Genomic DNA, 20,916 nt, shown 5'->3' on the forward strand with positions numbered 1-20,916 from the left:
GGCCCCTCATGGACCCCGTGAACATCAGAGGTGACTGTGTGCAGAGGGTACAGACCTATAAACACCTGGGAGTGCAGCTGGATGATAAATTGGACTAGACTGCCAATACTGATGCTCTGTGCAAGAGAGGACAAAGCCGACTATACTTCCTTAGAAGACTGCCGTACTTCAACATCTGCAATAAGATGCTGCAGATGTTCTATCAGATGGTTGTGGCGAGTGCCCTCTTCTACGCGGTGGTGAGCTGGAGAGGCAGAATAAAGAAGAAGGATGTCTCGCGTCTGGACAAACTGGTAAGGAAGGCAGGTTCTATTGTAGGCATAGAGCTGGACAGTTTGACATCATGGCAGAGCGACGGGCACTGAGCAGGCTCCTGTCAATCATGGAGAATCCACTGCATCCACTGAACAGGATCATCTCCAGACAGAGGAGCAGCTTCAGCGACAGACTGCTGTCACTGTCCTTCTCCACTGACAGACTGAGGATATTGTTCCTCCCCCATACTATGTGACTCTTCAATTCCACCCGTGGGGGTAAATGTTAACATTATTATACAAAGTTATTGTCTGTTTTACCTGCATTTTTATCACTCTTTAATTTAATATTGTTTTTTTTATCAGTATGCTGCTGGAGTATGTGAATTTCCCCTTGGGATTAATAAAGTATCTATCTATCTATCTATCTATCTATCTATCTATCTATCTATCTATCTATCTATCTATCTATCTATACTCTGTACATGTGACAAAAAATTAACTTCAGATTATACTTAACTTGTATTGATTCTAGCATTATATTCTATTATGTGCCTGTTATGTTGGATCCACAACCCTGCCAGGGATAAGGTAGATTATAAATGTGTAAATATTCATTGATACATATGCTTTGTGGAACCTGGCCCGGACACAGACAGGCAGACATCGTGTTAAGCACCACAACACATGTTTATTTACAATATTCTATATACAAGTGCACACACAACCCCAAATATTCCCCAAAGTCCAGGCCTCAACAATGCCTTATCCTTCTTCAGGCTGCCTCCTGTCCTCTCCTCACGAGCTCCATCTTTCTCCGCTCCCGACTCAAGCCATGGCCCCTTTTATACACAACCGGACGTGCTCCAGGTGCCTCCCGATTAGCTTCCACCGGCACTCCCAAGTGTGGCAGAAGTACCAGCTGCACATCCGGAAGCACTCCAGGTTTCCCTGGTCTTCTTCCAGGGCTCCTCAGGCATTGGGGCGCCCCCTGGCGGTGACCATGGGCCCCTATAGGTTTGAGCTTCTAAGCTCTGTTCCCGTGGTACCCAAAGCCACCAGAGCGGTCACCTCCTCGTGGTCTGGTGGAGGCGTAAGCCCTCCACTGGTCCTCCTGGGCATTCTGGCTGGGTAACACCCTCAGCCACTTGCCACAGCTTTAAGAATGTTGCTGTCATAATAAATGCCATCTCAAAAGGCAATATAAAGCAGATCAATTAAAGATTCACTTCTACTAAGTTTTGTCTAATATATGTAAGACCAAACTTTCCCTTCCACACAATCATAACTGTTTCTCCTGGAGAATCTGCAAGCATTCCCAGTCATATATAAATATGTGACGGTTGACTCTCTAAAACAGTAGTCAGTTTGTGTCTCATTCCAGTCTCATAAGTCTAAAATAACTCATCTGGCATTTTTCCATTTCTTAGCATCAATCCTTGATTGCGTGTTTGTTCACAGCTGTGGAAATACCTCATTTTTGCAGCATGATTCTCTTGGTCATTGGTATATATAATGACATACATTGAAAAACATGGTAAAGTCCAGTATTCTCAATGGGGAACAATATGTACTTCCCTCACCTGCCCACTGTGTTTTGAAAGAGAATCGCGTTCCCACATACACATGTGCCATCTCTCTTCTGGACAACTCCTGAAAAGAAAGATAACATCAGGCACATACAACAGAGATGCCATGCCCAACTTATTAAAATGAACTTTGTGTGTTGTAAACCTGAGCTGCCCATTGATATCCTGTCTGTGAAAAACACAAACAGTACAACTGAGACAACATGCATCCTGATCTGGTGACATAGCAAATTTTACATCACTGTTCTGGACAGAAACAATTATCAAGTAGTCCAAGAGGTTAAAAACAGATTTAGTCTTGGCTATGGACTTCTGGACCAATTCTGTGTAATGCATATAGGTTGTACACATTTGGAGGTGGGGTTGTGACCATAGAGTAAACTGGACCAAGTATAAGTATGAGGTTCAAAGGTATTTGATCCAAGCCATTCCACCACAATATCTGCATTCTAGGTGTAAAGTTCATTCAAGGAGTACATTGTATAGCTTGGCCCAATTAGCAACCCTAATGTTTCAGCATCTTTTAAGTTTTCAGGTTTCCAACCTCAATGACAACTCGGAGGTTTTCTTCCCTGACAGCTGACTTTTACTTTAGTGAATTATTCTGTTGTACACTTCAATGTTATCATGTCTCTGTGAGGAAGAATTCATTAAATTAGATGTCCAAAAGATTCTGCTACAGAACTCAAGAAAGTAACATGATATTTCCTAAAACCTGCTTTAAAAGTGGCATCAAATGATACATTAGAGCCACCATTTTGTAACTAAAAGTAGTATTTACAGTCCTCAATGTCTTTACTTAGCTTGGTGGCCTTTGGTAATTATTTCAACAATAACAAAAATTTATTTCTAGTATACACCAAAATCACACAAGAAATGCCTCAATTGGCATTACCAGGGACTGTTAATACAAACAAGAACTTCCCTAATCTAATTTTGATGACACTAATGTCATTAGGAAAATTTTGTTGTATATTGACTGCTGACTATTTAAGGAGTGCGTGAACATCAAGAAAAGCTTGACTTAGAAATGCCACTGGCCTAGTCCAAGGGCCAAATTGATGTTCTATCCAGATCATTACTAGGTTTAACCCTGGGGGTGATTAAGAAAATGTGAAGACCCATGATACCCCAGAATGGTAGGAGTTTACTAAGATAAAGTTTACTAAGTACTTTACATATAATAGAGAGAAGTGTTTAGGACAAAACAGAACCGGCCATTTGTGAAAATGGAGGCAATTTGAGGGATGAGTTGAAATCATCAACCTGCTTTAAATATTAAATATCATATTAAAAAACTTTTGCTGCCAGGAACTATGTGTGTTTTGAAAGGTGACAGCTGTAACAATAAGCTCATTCACAATCAGGAACATTTTCACTGTAAAATACTGACTCATCTTATCAAACACCACCAACATGTCGTTTTTATGAAATGCAATTTTCTTTCCTTTTTGCTGCCGGACAGTGTGTTTTAAAGGACGCTAGCCACTAGCTATATCAGTTTTAACACATCACAGCACATATTCATTCTGATATACTGTACAATTACCAGTGAACTTGATAGCATGATCATGAACTGTAAAAGGAAATCAAACTGTTGTCTACCCATTTTAATGCTATAGTGCTTTCTGCATCATTGCTGTCCATTGTGCAATCAATTAATCAGCTTTATATAGTTTTTCTTCTTCCTTGTCACTGTGCTTTTGGTAGAGCGTCAGCTAAGTCTGTCTCCACCATCTTTGCCTATCCTCTACATCCTCCTCATGCAACTCTTCTGCCTAAATGCCCCTGCCCATACACCTGAGCTTTCTGTTTCTCACTTGACCTTCTACCTGCAACATGCCATTCTTCATGCTCTCTCAATTACCTCTCCCTTTTTTCTACTAACCACATAACGATATCATAACATTCAATCTTTCCTATTTTTCTCATTAATCTTTAACTTTTCTCTTAACCTTTTCATTTTAAAAGAAATGACTTCTGCCATAGGCTGGTATGTTATGCTGTAATTGTTGGTAAAGGATTCCAAAGATACTGTTCTCCATCAAAACCTAGGCGATTATCACAGAATTTCCTGCAGAAATGCTCGATCATTGATTCAGCTCTGCCAGTAAATCCTGCTACCACATCCTCATCTGTGTGCTCCTTGGTTTTCGCAAATGATAGAGGGTGCTTGAAAACCAGAACATCTCAGTTACAGGAAAAAAACACTATAGAAAACCAGCCATGTGCATGTAACCCCAATGTGATGTAAAAGGCAACTAAAAAGGAAGTTGAAAAAAGCTTGCCCCACTGCTTAACGATAGAGTGGTTACTCTGAGGCAAAGGATCTATGGCGGTATAGGGAATGTTGCTGGTTTAAATCTCTGTTACTGCCAAAGAAGATCCTACTCTGCTGGGCACTTGAGCAAAGCCCTTAACCTGGAATTGCTCCAGGGATGCTGAACAATGGCTCACCCTGTACTCTGACCCCAAGGCGTATGTGAAAACTATCCATCCATTTTCTAACCCGCTGAATCCAAACACAGGGTCACGGGGGTCTGCTGGAGCCAATCCCAGCCAACACAGGGCACAAGGCAGGAACCAATCCTGGGCAGGGTGCCAACCCACCGCAGGACACACACAAACACACACTAGAGCCAATTTAGAATCGCCAATCCACCCAACCTGCATGTCTTTGGATTGTGGGAGGAAACCCACACAGACACGGGGAGAACATGCAAACTCCACGCAGGGAGGACCCGGCAAGCGAACCCAGGTCTCCTAACTGCGAGGCAGCAGCGCTACCACTGCGCCACCGTGCCGCTCCATGTGAAAACTAACAAATTCCTAATACAAGAAATTGTATAAGGTGAAATAAAGAGCAAAAAAAAAAAAAAAAAAAGCTACTTCCTTACAGTTAGACCATTTAGTCAAAGCCTATGCCCACCACTGGAAATTGTGGGTAATGTCTGCAAAGGCATACATTTTGATGCCAAACAATAAACCATGCCTGATGAGTATATGAATAGTAGAAGTGCTACAACACTCACTATATGCAATGTGCGCCAGGATCCACAGTGGGTAAAGAGGCAGGCAGTAAAGTACTGTATTAGGGATTGTATTTGGGATTAAGGATCCATCAAAGTTAGGGCAGGGGAAATTGTGGATTTGTTAGGGTAGTGGAAAATAAATGTATTTACTACTATGCAGGAAACAAGGCAGAAGGGAAGAAGTATTAAGGAGACAGGAAGTGGATTTAAATCAGCTTTACACATTTACCGCCTTCTTTCAAAGTGTTTTCACAAGTATTCATGTTAAGTAAATCATACAGTATAACTGGTTTTAGGGAATATCATGTTACTTTAATGAGTTCTGCTGGTTTGGACATCTAATTTGTTGAATTATTTCTGATAGAGAAGTTTACAAAAGGAAGGTTCATTCAATTAAATGCCTCTGTCATGGGAAGAAAGCATCTGAGTTGTCATTCAGTTAGGATAAGATAAGATGATAAAAATGCTGAAATATTACGGTTGATAAATGTGCTAAAGTATCCCATGATAGTCCAGTATTCATATTAGAAAGCAGCCAGTGAGTAAAATCAAAAACTCTGCTGCTTCTGCAAGTAAAACTAATTATATGTAAATTAATCAAGCCTATAAAAAAGATTATACTCAAAAAAAGAAATAGACCACGCATCAAACAGATGTACTTATCAAGTGACATAAAAGATAGGTTGTGAGCCCCACAGAAATACGCAGCACAACACTTGTGAAAATTAAAAAAATAAAAACATCTAGTGTACCTCTAAAAGAAAATGTAATCCAAGTATCCTAAACGGCATATCGTGTCCTAAATGTATACTGTCTTGGGGCAAATCCCACATTAATCTGCTTTACATATGCATTAATATTTAAAATTACATTTGGAACTTAAAATACCACAAGTATGTTTTTAAACGTGAGCGAATGTGGAAAATACTAAATATAAACTAACGTAAATCAGCACTACCCACTAAGCTGTCTCGCAAGTTACACCCCGTCTCGCAAATGAAGGCGTGGCTTAAATGGGGACGGGCTTATATCACGTTCCCTAAACGTATGCCGCGTCTCTTACTTGAATATTCAACAGGCGTGCAGTGGGTCGATGCCTTTCCTCGCTTGCCATTGGTTCATCCGGCCCGAGCTGTTCCAGACGGAAGCAGCTTCGGTGTGTTACTATTTAAACCAAGTTCCCTGGCGTCTTTCGCTTGCACAGATTTTCTCTATGTTTATTAATTTTATATTTCATTAGTTGTGGCTGGGGAGCAGAACATTATGGCGTATTTGTACTAAGGTTTAATTTTTCTTTTCTGATTTTTTTTTTTTTTAATTTGCTTTGGACGAGCTTTATACTCAAAGGAGACAGGCATGTTCGAGCTGGAGGGTGGCTGGAATATCTCTTTCGCCGGTTGCGGATTCCTAGGCGTGTATCACATCGGCGTTGCCAGCTGTTTGCAGGAGCAGGCGCCGTACCTGATTAAAGATGTCAACAAGATCTACGGGGCATCTGCAGGAGCCTTGACTGCCGCCGCCTTGGTTTGCAAAGCCTGCCTAGGTAAGTGCCCAGTTCACATCCTTTGTCAAGCGCTGGTCACGTTGATGGGTACAGGGGGAGGACAGCTCTCTGCGCGACTCTTGTAGATTTGTCATCGACCGCTGGAAGTGCACGATATATAGTGAAACTAGAAAACACAAGCTGGTAAGTTTAGATCATTTATCATTTTCTGTTTACAAGCTTCAACATTCAACAATTATTGGAGATGCGTGTAAGTGTGTCTTATAATAACTCATCTTACTGGACCAAGATCAAGTGCCATGCAGGTTAAAAATGCAAAAATTATGTAGCTTTACAGAAAGAGTTTATAAAAAGAAAGAGTAGATAAGACAAAGTAGTTGGAAACTACTTTGCCCGTTGCACCTTCAGAAGCTTTCGATTAGTTCGTTTTATATGTCAGAATTACAAAGTTTAGATCTATCTAATACAAAAAAAAAATCCAGGTAACAGTGATATAACCATTTTCATCTGTCCGGGGACTGGCAACTATTTGCTGTCCATATACCATTTAAAACCCTGGTTTTGGCACACAGTACTACAAGAACGCATGTCCACCCTAGCCCCAGAAATGTGATGGCACTGCCTCTCTTGCGAAAATTGAACTGCTAGTTCCAGTTTTAATATGTATTAGAGAGCCACGTCATTAGACATCAACTTTTGTTGCCTGGCAACCCAGCTTTTCCAGTACTGACATCCGTAACCACTTTTATACATTTTAATGCAGTGTTTTTTATTCACGTATTTTAATTGTGGCATGTCTAATCAACTACTTTTAACAGAATGCTTTGCCCCACAGCTTATTTTTGCACAGCACCTTTCACAAGCTATAGGCCTAGCATGCTTATACAGCTCCAATGCATTAAACATAATTAAGTAAATCGTGCAGCATTTTTATACATAAATGGAATATTTACTGCACATTAACAACGTTAAATGGCACTTTGAAGTGATCTCATTGTCAAAATAATAATCTAATTTTAATTCACATTATAACCAAGATAGTCAGGTTTTTAGAGCACTAGAAGTTTTCTGTACTTATTTTTTTTTAAGTTTTTGCTCAGATAGCCATAATTTTTAAATTGCATCTGACAAAAGAATCTGTTTTATGAACCTGCTTTATCCAGTCAGGGTCCAAGTGGAACTGGAGCCTTTTCCTGTAGTACAAGCCACAATTCCATATTCAGCCTAATGTGTGGTGCCAGGGTATTGTAGGTTTTATTTGCCCACACACCCACACTTGTTCATATAGTGCAAATGTAGAATTACCAATTAACCTGCTAAAGCTATATACATAAGTTGGCCTGGCATCAAATAAGAATAGCAAGCTCAATCCACTTTGGAGTAGAGTGGCTTTAACTTTGCTGAGGTCACAGAGTTGGATTCAATAGTCATTTCTTTTAAAACAAGAATTGAGAGGAAGAGGCTGTATAAATATTAATCTTCAGGATCAGTGTTTAGTGTTCAGAAATATTTTTACCTAGCTATTTCATTGACATTGTACATTTAAATAAATTTTGGTTTTGGGGCAAAACCTCAGGGGACACACTAACATGTGTATTGAATTCACATTGTATTTGAATATTTGTTAAAGTTATTGTCTATAAATTGGCCTAATGTGTGTAAATGTGTCGTGAATGGCCTGCAAATAACTGTGTTTCTAACAATTGTTAGTATTGCTTTCCTCTAGATGTTACAGGGCTAGGTACTAAAACCAATGTGTAATCCACCCAGGAGCTAAGCTCTAGACCCTAACATTGGGGCAAAGAACTTCAGAATATGGATGGATTTAAAACTAATATAAATCCTCCATCATAATATAGAGAGGAAATCTGCAAAAAAAAGTGTACTGGGTTAAGTAAACTACATGTAGAAAGTCCAGTTTTGACTACTGTCCAATGGCATTAGTCATGATCTTGGCTATCAAATAAAGGGTACTTGTAAAAATGTACAAAGTATTTTCAAAAGCTTTCTGTAGGATTTGTAACATTTTATGTCTTTTTAACAGAAATATTTAGGGGGGATGTTTTCAAGGAATGTGCACATTTTTGTACCACTTTTTGACAAACTGTTTTGCTTGGAGTTGAATGGGAGGAAATGCATACTTATCAAAATCATTCGTCCTGTACACTAGAATTTCTAAAAAAAATTTCTAGAGCTTCAGTCTTTTTTTGACAGCATATGCTTTTTTAATCCAACAATCTGAAGACCTTGTTAACAGGTCATATTCTAAATTCTGTTAGGAATTAGGTCTTGCAATAGACTTGCACTCCATCCAAGGTTGGTTTAGTGTTCAGAAAATGAAGCAAGAGCTATACTCTCTTGTTATAAGAGCTAAAACTGTTCGCTAAGAATAGCAATACAAGTTACTGCAGTCTGGATTTTACAGTAGTAAATCAGAAGTCATGCTGTGATGCCTCTTGCCTCTATTAGCTGAATTTGCATTTCCTAGAAAGCTGGACACTTTGTCCAAAGTATGACCGTGATTTCCTCATTGACTGATTGGCTAAAGCATAAACAAAAATCAGCTGATAAGTGCAGCTTTATTGTGTGCAACAGCTGTTTGACACCAAGCCAGTAAAGGGCGTTCTGTGCTTCCACATTGTACCAGTGAAATCGGAGCAAAGGAGAGCATAAGATTATTGCTGCATTGATATAGTGTTAGAAAGAAATCTGGCCATGTGCATTTGTTTGCAGTTTTTTTTTTATATATATGTTAGTATGTCTACTGACTTTTATTCAGTCTGCACTATAATTTCAGTATGGTATTATATAATTAAGCAAGTGTATTTCTAAATGTTTATTGGATCTAGTATATACATTGCTTTTCATTGAATTTTAGTTGTACTGATCCAGTATTGTTGGCCAGACTGTAATCCACAATTTTGTGACCCTGAGTTAATCACTTCATATGGTGGTGCTTCAGCTAATACAAAAATATTCCAACATTTTCAGACCTCCTTAAGCCACTTCCAGATCTGGGGGGTGGGCTGGACACCAGGTGTTGGCAGGGCCCCCAGAGTCTGCCAATTTAGAATTGCCAATTACCCCAATTTACATGTCTTTGGGGGTCTTGGCAGAAGATTGGGGTGCCTGAAGGAAAATGTGTGTGTATGTTAGTAGTACCATATAAAAATATTTCTTTAATTTTATAAATTAAGCGCCTTTTGTAAATTCACTGGCAGCTATTCTTTCCACATTTCCTGATTTATACAATGAATGATCTATTTTTTCCACTGATCAGTTAATTTTAAAAAGAAATGTCTGTGTCCCTTTTGAAGGTGAAACAATTGATTTCTGTTTTTGCTGGGCGGTCTCCAGTGCAAGGGCTCCTCCTACTCCTCCTTTAGTTGTTCAGCACTTTTTCCCCTGAGCTTTGCTTGATTGGATGGCTGTGTGAGCTGATTTCTGTGCACACTGTGATGATAATGAGCTGAAGCCTGGGGTTACTGTAGGTTATTGACCTTACTATAGGACAGGCAGTGGTGCTGTCCTTTTTTTTTTTCTCTCCTTCTTCTTTTCAAGCTTTACAGAATTTCATTCTTGAAATTAAAGCAGAAGTAAACTGACACTTGAACAAGAGAGGCAATTAGTTCAGATTACATTTTATATGCAGAGCTCTAAGTCTTGGCCTGTCAGCTGGAATTATGCTTCAGAACCTGGATTTTCTGGTAGTCAGAACTTTGTAAAATTAAATGTTGTCATCCAGTCTTCAATTGTCTTAAAGTTAGTATTATACTTACCTCTTCTTTGGTCTTTATTTGTGGTAGTTCCTTTCTTTTTTCTTCTTCAAATTCTTTCATGTTTTTTTCTCACAGTGAGTGCTAGTATATAAAATACTATTCATTCCTTTTTTTAGTTACAAAACAAAAAAACAAACTCGATTTTGTATCTTACTTAAGAGGCTGAAACCAACTTGGTCAAGGTAAAAAGGAATAACTAGTGATTCCAATCCACTGTAAGGCACAATCAAGCATAAAACCACACTGGACCAATGTAGATTTGTCAGTCAACCTAACATTCAGAATTTTGGTGTCCTCTTTTTCTTTCGGCTGGTCCTGTTAGGGGTTGCCACAGCGGATCATCTTCTTCCATATCTTTCTGTTCTCTGCATCTTGTTCTGTTACACCCATCACCTGCATGTCCTCTCTCACCACATCCATAAATCTTCGCTTAGGCCTTCCTCTTTTCCTCTTCCCTGGCAGCTCTGTCCTTAGCATCCTTCTCCCAATATACCCAGCATCTGTCCAAACCAATACAATCTCGCCTCTCCGACTTTGTCTCCCAACTGTTCAACTTGAGCTGACCCTCTAATGTACTCATTTCTAATCCTATCCATCCTCGTCACACCCAGTGTAAATCTTAGCATCTTTAACTCTTCCACCTCCAGCTCTGTTTCCTGCTTTCTGGTCACTGCCACCGTCTCCAACCCATATAACATAGCTGGTCTCACTACCGTCCTGTAGACCTTCCCTTTCACTCTTGCTGATACCCGTCTGTCACAAATTACTCCGGACACTCTTCTCCACCCATTCCACCCTGCTAGCACTCTTTTCTTCACCTGTCCTCCACAATCCCCATTACTTTGTACTGTTGATCCCAAGTATTTAAACTGATCAACCTTCGCCAACTCTACTCCTTGCATCCTTACCATACCACTAACCTCCCTCTCATTTATACACATGTATTCTATCTTGTTCCTACTGACCTTCATTCCTCTCCTCTCTAAGGCATATCTCCAACTGTCCAGGGTCTCCTCAACCTGCTCCCTACTATCGCTACAGATCACAATGTCATTAGCAAACATAGTCCACGGGGACTCCTGTCTAATCTCGTCTTTCAACCTGTCCATCACCATTGCAAATAAGAAAGGGCTCAGAGCTGATTCCTGATGTAATCTCACCTCCACGTTGAATGCATCCATCGCTCCTACCGCAGACTTCGCCACCGTCGCACGTCCCTCGTACATATCCTGTACAACTCTTACATAGTTCTCTGCCACTCCCGACTTCCTCATACAATACTACAGCTCCTCTCGAGGCACCCTGTCATATGCTTTCTCCAGGTCCACAAGGATGCAAAGCAACTCCTTCTGGCCTTCTCTAAACTTCTCCATCAACATCCTCAGAGCAAACATCGCATCTGTGGTGCTCTTTCTTGGCATGAAACCATACTGCTGTTCACTAATCACCTTACTTCTTAACCTAGCTTCCACTACTCTTTCCCATAACTTCATGCTGTGGCTCATCAATTTTATTCTCCTGTAGTTGCTGCAATCCTGCACCTCCCCCTTATTCTTAAATATCAGCACCAGTACACTTCTTCTTTACTAGTCAGGCATCCTCTCACTTTCCAAGATTCCATTAAACAGTCTGGTTAAAAACTCCATTGCCATCTCTCCCAAACACCTCCATGTTTCCATAGGTATGTCATGTGGACCAATGGCCTTTCCATTTTTCATCCTCTTCATAACTGTCCTTACTCCCTCCTTGCTAATCCGTTGCACTTCCTGATTCACTATCTCCACATCATCCAACCTCTTCTCTCGTTCTCTTCATTCATCAGCCTCTCAAAGTTCTCTTTCCATCTTGCTGCAACATACTCTCCTCGCTTGTGAGTATGTTTCCATCTTTATCCTTTATCACCTTAACCTGCTGCACATCTTTCCCAGCTCTGTCCCTCTGTCAAGCCAATTGGTACAGGTCCATTTCTCCCTCCTTAGTGTCCAACCTCTCATACAACTCATCATACGCCTTTTATTTAGCTTTCGCCACCTTTCTCTTTACCTTGCGCCTTGTACTCTTATCTACTTTCTGCATCTCTGACTATCCCACTTATTCTTTTTCTCATTCTCTTCCTCTGTATACTCTCCTGTATTTCCTCATTCCACCACCAGGTTTCCTTTTCCTCCTTCCTCTTTCCAGATGTCAAGCCAAGCACCCTTCTTGCTGTCACCCTTACTACATCTGCTGTAGTTTCCCAGCTGTCTGGTAACTCTTCACTGCCACCCAGTGCCTGTCTTACATCCTCCCTAAACTCAACCTTGCAGTCGTCCTTTTTCAACTTCCACCATTTGATCCTAGGCTCTGCCCTTACTTTATCTTCCTCTTCTTGAGGAAGACCACCATCCTATGCTGCTTAACTACACTTTCCCCTACCACCACTTTGCAGTCTTCAATCTCCTACAGATCAACTCTTCTGCATAGGATGTAATCTACCTGTGTGCATCTTCCTCCATTCTTGTACGTAACCCTGTGTTCCTCCCTCTTCTTAAAATACATATTCACCACAGCCATGTGGCAAAATCCACTATTCTTTGACCTTCTTCATTCCTCTCCTTGACACCATACCTACCCATCACCTCCTCGTTTCCACTGTTCCCTTCCCCAACATGCCCATTGAAATCTGCTCAAATTGCCACTTTCTTTCCCTTGGGTACACTGTTCATCACTTCATCCAACTCACTCCAAAAATCTTCTTTCTCACCCATTGCACACCCAACTTGCAGTGCATATGCAGTAACAACACTCCTCATCATACCTCCAATTTCCAGCTTCATAATCATTACTCTGCCTGACACTCTTTTCACCTCCAAAACACTCTTGACATACTGTTCCTTCAGAATAACTCCTACTCCATTTTTCCTCCCATCCACACCATGATAGAACAATTTGAATCCACTTTCGATCCACCTGGCCTTACTCCCCTTCCATTTAGTCTCTTGCATGCACAATATATCAACCTTCCTTCTCTACATCATATCTGCTAACTCTCTCCCCTTACCAGTCATACTGCCAACATTCAAAGTTCCTAACCTCAGTTCCACTCTCTTTACTTTCCTCCTCTCGTCATTCATAATTTTGATGTACTTAGAGAAAACCCAAATGGGAAGAATGAATGCACTTAACAAGCAATCATCTGGCTGGGAGCTTAGCCCATATGTGAAACAGCAACACTATCAGCACTTTTATGGTGCCACTTAAAGGAAATGTGTTTGGATTGTATGTGCGTCCACTGGTTACAATGAACTTTTTAAAAAAAAAAAAAAAAAAAAAAGTTATAATCAAGTATCCGTGGTTTTCTGTGAATTTGTTATATATTTTGTTTACTGTTGTTACTGTAAATAAAGATTCCACCTCCCTATATATATCACACACAGTTACATAGGCCTACATTTCTCACTTTACCAAAAAAATAAGATTTGTAAATTAAATGAGTGGATATTCCACCTGAATACCATTGAAAGGGACTGTATATTTTAGCAATTGTATTTTTAAATGTGTATTTTTTTTTTTGGTGTTAACTGGCTAAAATCAGCCAGTTCAAAGTACATGTAACATGAAATAGGGAAATTTTTAAGAATCTTGCTACCTCTACCATTCAGATCAAAATATTTTACTATAATTTATAATACTAAACTAAACTAATTCTGACAAGAACAAATCCTGTCTACCTAACTTCTCCAAAATAACATCAAGTTGAGATTTGAAGGTCACTAAAGTCCTACTGCCTACTGCTACTTGGGTAATTTATTCATTGAGTTATAGCTCTGTTCAGAAATCATAAAATCAATACATTAAGCTAAAGACTTTGCATTTGATATTTGGAATGATTTCTGATTTGTATGTTTCCAAGAGAAAGGTTTGTGTGTAAATTTCAGTTTCTTTTAGACCTGGGTTTTTAGTGACAGATCATTGAGTTGATGATGTATAAGATTGATGTATAATTTACTACATTCCATTTAATTTTTTTGCCATTCTCTAGGCGAGTGCTGTGCTGATGTAATGGAAGTTGCTAAAGAAGCAAGGAAAAGGAACCTTGGCCCTCTTCATCCTACATTTAATTTGGTCAAAATTCTGCGGAATGGTCTATACCGCAATCTGCCTGATGATGCTCATGTGTTGGCTACGGGACGTCTCTGCATCTCTCTGACAAGAGTATCTGATGGTGAGAATGTACTTGTGTCAGAATTCAACTCCAAAGAGGAACTTATTCAGGTGTGTGATAAGAATATCATTTAGAACGGTTATGACTTATTTGGTCCATGCAGAGACACAGTGGTTACAATCTACTAATTTGAGGCTTATTTGTGTTATACTTTTATACAGTATAGTGCTATGCCAACCAATAACTTGAAGAGCAGTATAACATGGCTTTTGTTCTACAAGGTTGATGGCTTCATTATTGTGTATTTATATCTGCACCAAGTGTAGGTCTGTGACATAAGTGTTACACAGGTAAAAACAAAATTAAAGTGGGCAGAAGGTGAGTAAGTCAATAATGGATCATAGTTCAGTATTTAAGTATTTAGAATTGTGTAAATGATAGTAGGAAACCTATCATATGATGGTGGTTTTATTGTATAGCAGCAAGAGGTTGGTCTGCTCCCTGTAACAATTTAGTAACACTAAACTCCTAGGTAAAATTCATTTTGGTAAAGTGATTATGACAGGTACAGTAGTTCACCTGACAGTGCAATGACAAGCAGCAATAATGATTACCATGGCAGACTTTTGATTGTTAACTAGCTATATATGAGTAAGGGAACTTTTGGCAGGGAGCACATTTTTAAATTGCACATACTCTGAATGCAACCTTGTAGTAGAAAACTATCTCTGAAAAGTCTGCCCATTCATTTTCGACTCCACTTGATCTTGATCACTGTCCCAAAGGTCTGAGTCTTTCTAAGCAAGATCAGGTGTAAAGCAGTAACCAACCTGACAAGAAGCCAGAATGAAATACACATATAAAATACAGAAAGTTATTTACGTTAGAGATTTCTATTGTGAAATTCAATTTTTGGCATTTTAACAGTACGTGAAGTCTCCACCCTTGCCTTGGTTATAACCAGGCTTGACAAAGCCATGTGGTGTTGGAGTTTGTCACAGTTTTGCTAAACCAGTTGATACTGAGAAATAATAGGATATCCAGACAAATTCTGTCTACATGCCAATAGTGTAGTTTGGCAAAGTATCTGGGTGGGGGTTTGGGAAAGAGTTATTTCCTATTCCTGAATAGTTTTATAGTTTATATTAATTAAACCCGACTTCAGCTTTAAGAATTGTAGTTTTTTGTTATGTCTGTGTTTGGTACTACTGCATTAAGAATCAGTGTGCTTCATTTATCTGCTGCATAGTATCTTCCATTTCATTATCGCTAAAATTTAAAGATACCTATTGCAAAGCACTTGGGAGGGTGGTGAAGTTAGCTTGGTAGATTAGTAGTGCACAGCTCCCTGTGGGACCAGGGCATATTGTATAAAACCCATACTGCCGTAGAAAGGCTAACAACATTATTAAAGACTTTGAACAGCCTTTTCTCAATCCTCCATTCTGGCAAGGAGAATAGGACCACTCATAGCACCCTTTTTTATCTTCTGGTTATAAAGCTGCTCAGAAAACACTAACGCAAATAAATGTGTGAGCATTTTTTATATCTGTTGCCTATCGTATTTAATGTATGGGTTATATTTGATGTTGTGATACTGCATCCAATAGCCTGTGGGTGATATACAGGTAAAAATTGCATTGGACCATGCACGCAAGTAAAATTGTGAACATTAAGTTATTTTGAAACCGAATATCTGTAAAATGCCAAATACAGTGGTACCTTAAGATACAAGTGCACCAACGTATGAGTTTTTTGATACGAGCCATCACTAGGTCGATTTTTTTTTTTATTTTTATTTTTTTTGCCTTGAGTTACGAGCCAAAATTCAAAATACGGGCCATCAAAGATCTTGTGGCTGCACATTCCAAAAAACTGACAACGGAGGAGTTGATGGAACTACAGACGCAGCAACATACAGAGGTTCTGCAGGAGATTGGTATTGCGGAGGAGGTTATCTCTTCAAGTGAGATAAATAAACTGTTGGCAATGTGGGGAAAAGTTTCCAACTATAAAGAAAAGAAACACCCTGAAAAAGTTACAACTGGTCGTGCAGCGGCGCTATTTAGTGACACTTGCCTAACTCATTTCAGAAACATTCTAAAGGGGAGGACAAAACAAAGTTTCTTGGACAGGTTTCTTTTGAAATGCCCTGCGAATGAAAGTGGCGAAAAGCATGGCAAAAAAGAAAAAACTAGTGAAGAAAATTAAGTTAAGCAAAAGTGAAGTGAAAAAATTGGGGTGGTTTTTTGGGCGCTGGCACAAATTAATCTCATTTCAATTAATTTCAATGGGGAAAACTGATTTGAGATACGAGCATTTTGACTTACGAGCTCGGTCACAGAATGAATTAAACTCGTATCTCAAGGTACCACTGTATTCAAGTACCAAGGGAATGCATAGCTGTGGTCCATTGTGCTGTATCATTAACAACTGGCATTCTTTGCAAAAGACATTTACTGTAGAAATTTTGTTTCAGAATTTTTTTTTTTTTTTGGAAAACCTTAGCCATTCTTCCCTGTACAGGGGAAATGGTTATGGTTTAGCCTCTATCAACAAGTAATTGGGAAGTGGAAAAAAGATAAAGTCTCCTGTATCAATTTCCTGAATCTATTTAATCCAGTTTTTAGGGTTGTGGGGAACTGGAAATGTTACCTTAAATTGTAACATATGCACTTTGGTCCTGTGTGAATAGTGGCAGGTTTGGAGTTTAGAAAGATTTTTTGTTATAGTTGTGGGAGGCTGTGATAAAGAAACTAGATAAATTTTGGTGATGGGATTTTACATTTACCACAAAACCATAGTTAGCCAAAAGGGAGTCGTCTGGACCTATAGCAGTGAGTTTTCTGTGTTGATCAGAGTAAATATCTAATCGTAGAAAAATATGAATGTACAAGTTGTCACTAATGACTTTGCTGGTGTGTTTTTTAATGGTGCTTTAAAATGTTTTGTTAGGTTTGAAATCCCTGTATTTCTAATCCCTATCTCTGCTTTACCCTTCAATGAAACCTCTTGATTGACACCACCCCATCACTATCCTAAACTTTTGAAACTAGAAAGATTTTGGACTAGATTAGTGTTAAAATATGTTTATCATATTGATTTAAGTACAGTGCAAAATACTTTACAATAAAATAATGTTATATAACAGTACAGCATTAATAAAATACAGCAGGCTAATTTCCATCCTATCTGATAGTGTATATAGCCTCTATAGTATAGTATCAGTTAATTCTTTTCCCCTTTACTGTGCGATTATGTAATTTCAGGAACTTGCCTACACTCAACTTTTCTCTACATTGCAATTTGCATACTTTTGAGAAATTAAACACTTTTTTTTCATTCTGGTTAACCTGAGAATTGGTAAATTCTTCTAAGACAGATGGCTTGATGCCATAGTGCAATTTGATCACCTTTAAAATGTACATTTTTGTTCTCTTGCTTATTCTGGAATGACTGTTCAATAAACAGAATACTGAGTACAATTTTTAAAGTTAAGTAAACAAATAAAGTCTTGGTTCACATAGAAGTCCAAAGTTGAGACTTCTGCAAAGTGATGAATCGTAGAGTGAGCTTTTCTAATCTCAGCAGAGAACTTGTAAACAAAAAAAAATCTAAAAGTTCATATCTGGGTGGACTTTGTAATAGCTGAGTACTACAATTTTGTAAATTATGTTTTTCAAACTGAATTAAAACTGAACGAATATGAGTTACACATAGGCCAACAGAGTTTGCTTCTGCACCCTTAACAGTTACTGGAAAATTTATCTGGAAATATTTTTCTACCTTGTATGGAATCGCTAGTTTCCTTAGGACTTACGTGTGGTTTTGGAAAAAAAGATGACTAGCCTGGTAGAAATCCTTTTTAGTGGTGAAGAACTGAGCTCAGCTTACTCTGGTCAAGTTATTTTAATTTGACTCCCTTCCTGGATTTATACATCATGGTTTTTACACTAAAAAAAATCATTTCACATATAAAATGAAGGGTCAGTTGGTAAGCAAAATGTGGCATTGTATTTGTAAGCCCAGCTGTCTCCATAATATTTCAGATTTGTTCTACTATTCAAGGTCATCTACAAATTTAGATTATACAGAAGCAAAAAAAAAAACCACTAAAAGTAGCAAGGCGACTCCCATTGCTATAAATAATTGAAGCCTTAAATTCTTATTTTGTTTACTCATCCTTCATTTTCCTTGTGCTTACTAGACAATCTTTTATTGTTTCATGTATGGGTTTATAGTAGTTTTGTGCTTGGCATGTGCTATGTGACTGAATATTAGGTAGTGTACTAAACTGTATGCTAGCATAAAATATCCTGGGAGGCAAAAAAGGAAAAGAATAAACTGTCAATTGGGTATTGGACAACAATCTCTCATGAAATGCAGAATCTGGTCAACATTCAACCTTGTTTGCCAGCTTCTTCATTTGTAAACTGACAGCAAATGCTGACTTTACCAGCTTTTTACAGAGGTGTTGCCTCTAGTGGCTAATGCAATATACTGTAAAACACAAAGGCTGAATTTTCATTTCTCACCACAGACTCCATATGTAACCCTGAGCAAATTGTTTCACCGAACAGCGCCTTAAGGTGGAAATGTTGAATCTTTTCTTTTCTGTACCTATACATTTCTTACAGGCAGTGCTCTTTAATGAAATGTGTGGAATAAAACACAATTGCAGTTTTAATGCGTGTATTAATAATAAGATCAATTTTGAAAATTAATTAATAAGTACTTTTTGTTAACTTCACATGAATTCCAACATATCCCTTCATATCATTACTTCATGATGTGGGCACTGCACCTGAAGCTGCAAAATAAATGATCTTATATGAAATATGTTTTTGTGCAGATTTGTATGCATTTCTTGGATATACAGTATGGGTTACAGTTATGGGTAGCCCTCCTGTACCTTATATACCATAGCCACCCATCAGTCTTCCTACCCACTACTCTAGTGCATGGTTAGCAGCAGCTGGAGTCTATCGCAGCAGTCCTAAGGTGCAAGGCAGGAACAATTACTGAACATGGAGCCAGTCAATCATAGTTATGTACAGTGTAAAGTTCTTAATTACTGAAATTTTAAAATTAACCATAGTCCAAGTAAGTGTTTTATATGTATTCATTAGAGGCAGTTGCTGTCATCACAATTCTTTTATAAACTGAGTGTCATTGGAGGCTTTGTAATAAACTGAGAACATGCTAGTTAGGATAGGATTGTGTGTAGGACAACTGAAACTGTTTTACAAAAGATTAATCAAAAAATAGTGACATTAGCCATCCAGTTTTTCTGGACCCCAGCTGTCCTCTGGTAGTATTACTGTGTTTAACAAAGGCATTAAAACTAACATCCCATATAATCTACACAAATATAATTAAACTGTGTATTCCATCTTTGGAATCCCTAACCCTCGTGTAAGAGCAGTTTATCTTAATGATTGGTCTTTAAGTAGAGACTTTTGATTTCTGTACAAAAATGTCAATTCACAGTCCATGGCACTGTCTGTATGGCATTAAATTGGGTAAAACCCTAGTGTTGAGTCAATCAGAGTAGATAGAACACTCTATACGAAGGAGTACACTTTTATAATCTCCCTTTATGTACTTATTTAGTGAATTTGTTCTACTGGGAGGGGGTACCTTGTTATGCTAAGAGGAAGTTGTGTTAGTTACACAGTGTATATTGTACATTAAAATCGCTCTTCTGGTGCATTTTAAAGTAGAATTCTTGGTGTTGGTGCATTTAATTATCTCGGGCATATTTATGATCTAAATATGTTTTCTCTTTGTAGGCACTAATCTGCAGTTCATTTGTCCCAATATACTGTGGACTAATTCCTCCATCATTTCGTGGTGTGGTAAGTGTGATCTAAAAAAATCTATAAAGGAATTTATTGTTGATTGAATTAGGACTTCCAAGAATAATTCCCTAGGTTTTATCGGCATGTGGTCCCTCCTGCTGAGCAAGGCAATGACATTCTCAAAGCTGTTCTCAGAGGTGGTCACTTGGGGTCTGGTCCTGTGGAGGATGTCTTAACCATTTAAAACCTACCTGGTGATTATCAAGCCAACTGAGGATTTACTACTTTCTTCCTAGCACTCCTTCTACTATATTCCAAGAGCAAACAAATGTAAGCTTCAGTATATATTATTGGGTGGGGGAGGGGGATGTATAATGCATTCAAGTTTTACATTGCTAATTTAATCTTATTTCTGCTGTACAGCAGTAAAAAAATAAACAAAATGTTGGATTAGAAAAGAGGTTAAATAAAAAGCTTTTAAATATCTGTGGTTGTCAGTTATTCACAGATAAAATCAGCCACATATTCTCATTATTTTCAGCAAAGCATATACATGTTTTGTAAATAAGAGAATAATTCACTACAGATTCAGATGACCCTTGGGTTTTCTACCAGGCTTTTACGTATATTTACTTTGTAGCACATGTGTTCTTGTAATCTATTCACTGAAGAATTTTTCTACTGCCCATTTAGGAAATTGACATATTGCATGATAGTATTTATCCACATATGGGAAACATGAATACAGATTTCTTGTTTTACGTGCACTACTCTGCCCCTAAAGATGTCTGAAACCGCAATGACCTTTCATAA

At 38.5% G+C, this 20,916-nt stretch overlaps 1 protein-coding gene across 1 annotated transcript in view; it reads left to right on the forward strand.

Annotated features, from left to right (window-relative positions):
* The first annotated feature begins 5,994 nt into the window (after positions 1-5,994).
* pnpla3 (patatin-like phospholipase domain containing 3) overlaps positions 5,995-20,916 on the forward strand; it is a 52,631-nt gene continuing 37,709 nt past the window's right edge. Inside the window, exons 1-3 of the mRNA XM_039761832.1 lie at positions 5,995-6,418; positions 14,180-14,412; positions 20,095-20,160. Of these exons, the coding sequence (XP_039617766.1) occupies positions 6,232-6,418; positions 14,180-14,412; positions 20,095-20,160 (486 nt within the window). The 5' untranslated portion in view covers positions 5,995-6,231. The remainder of the gene's footprint in view (positions 6,419-14,179; positions 14,413-20,094; positions 20,161-20,916) is intronic.

Source organism: Polypterus senegalus, chromosome 8 (genome assembly GCF_016835505.1).
Source record: "Polypterus senegalus isolate Bchr_013 chromosome 8, ASM1683550v1, whole genome shotgun sequence".
Classification (NCBI taxonomy): Eukaryota; Metazoa; Chordata; class Cladistia; order Polypteriformes; family Polypteridae; genus Polypterus; species Polypterus senegalus.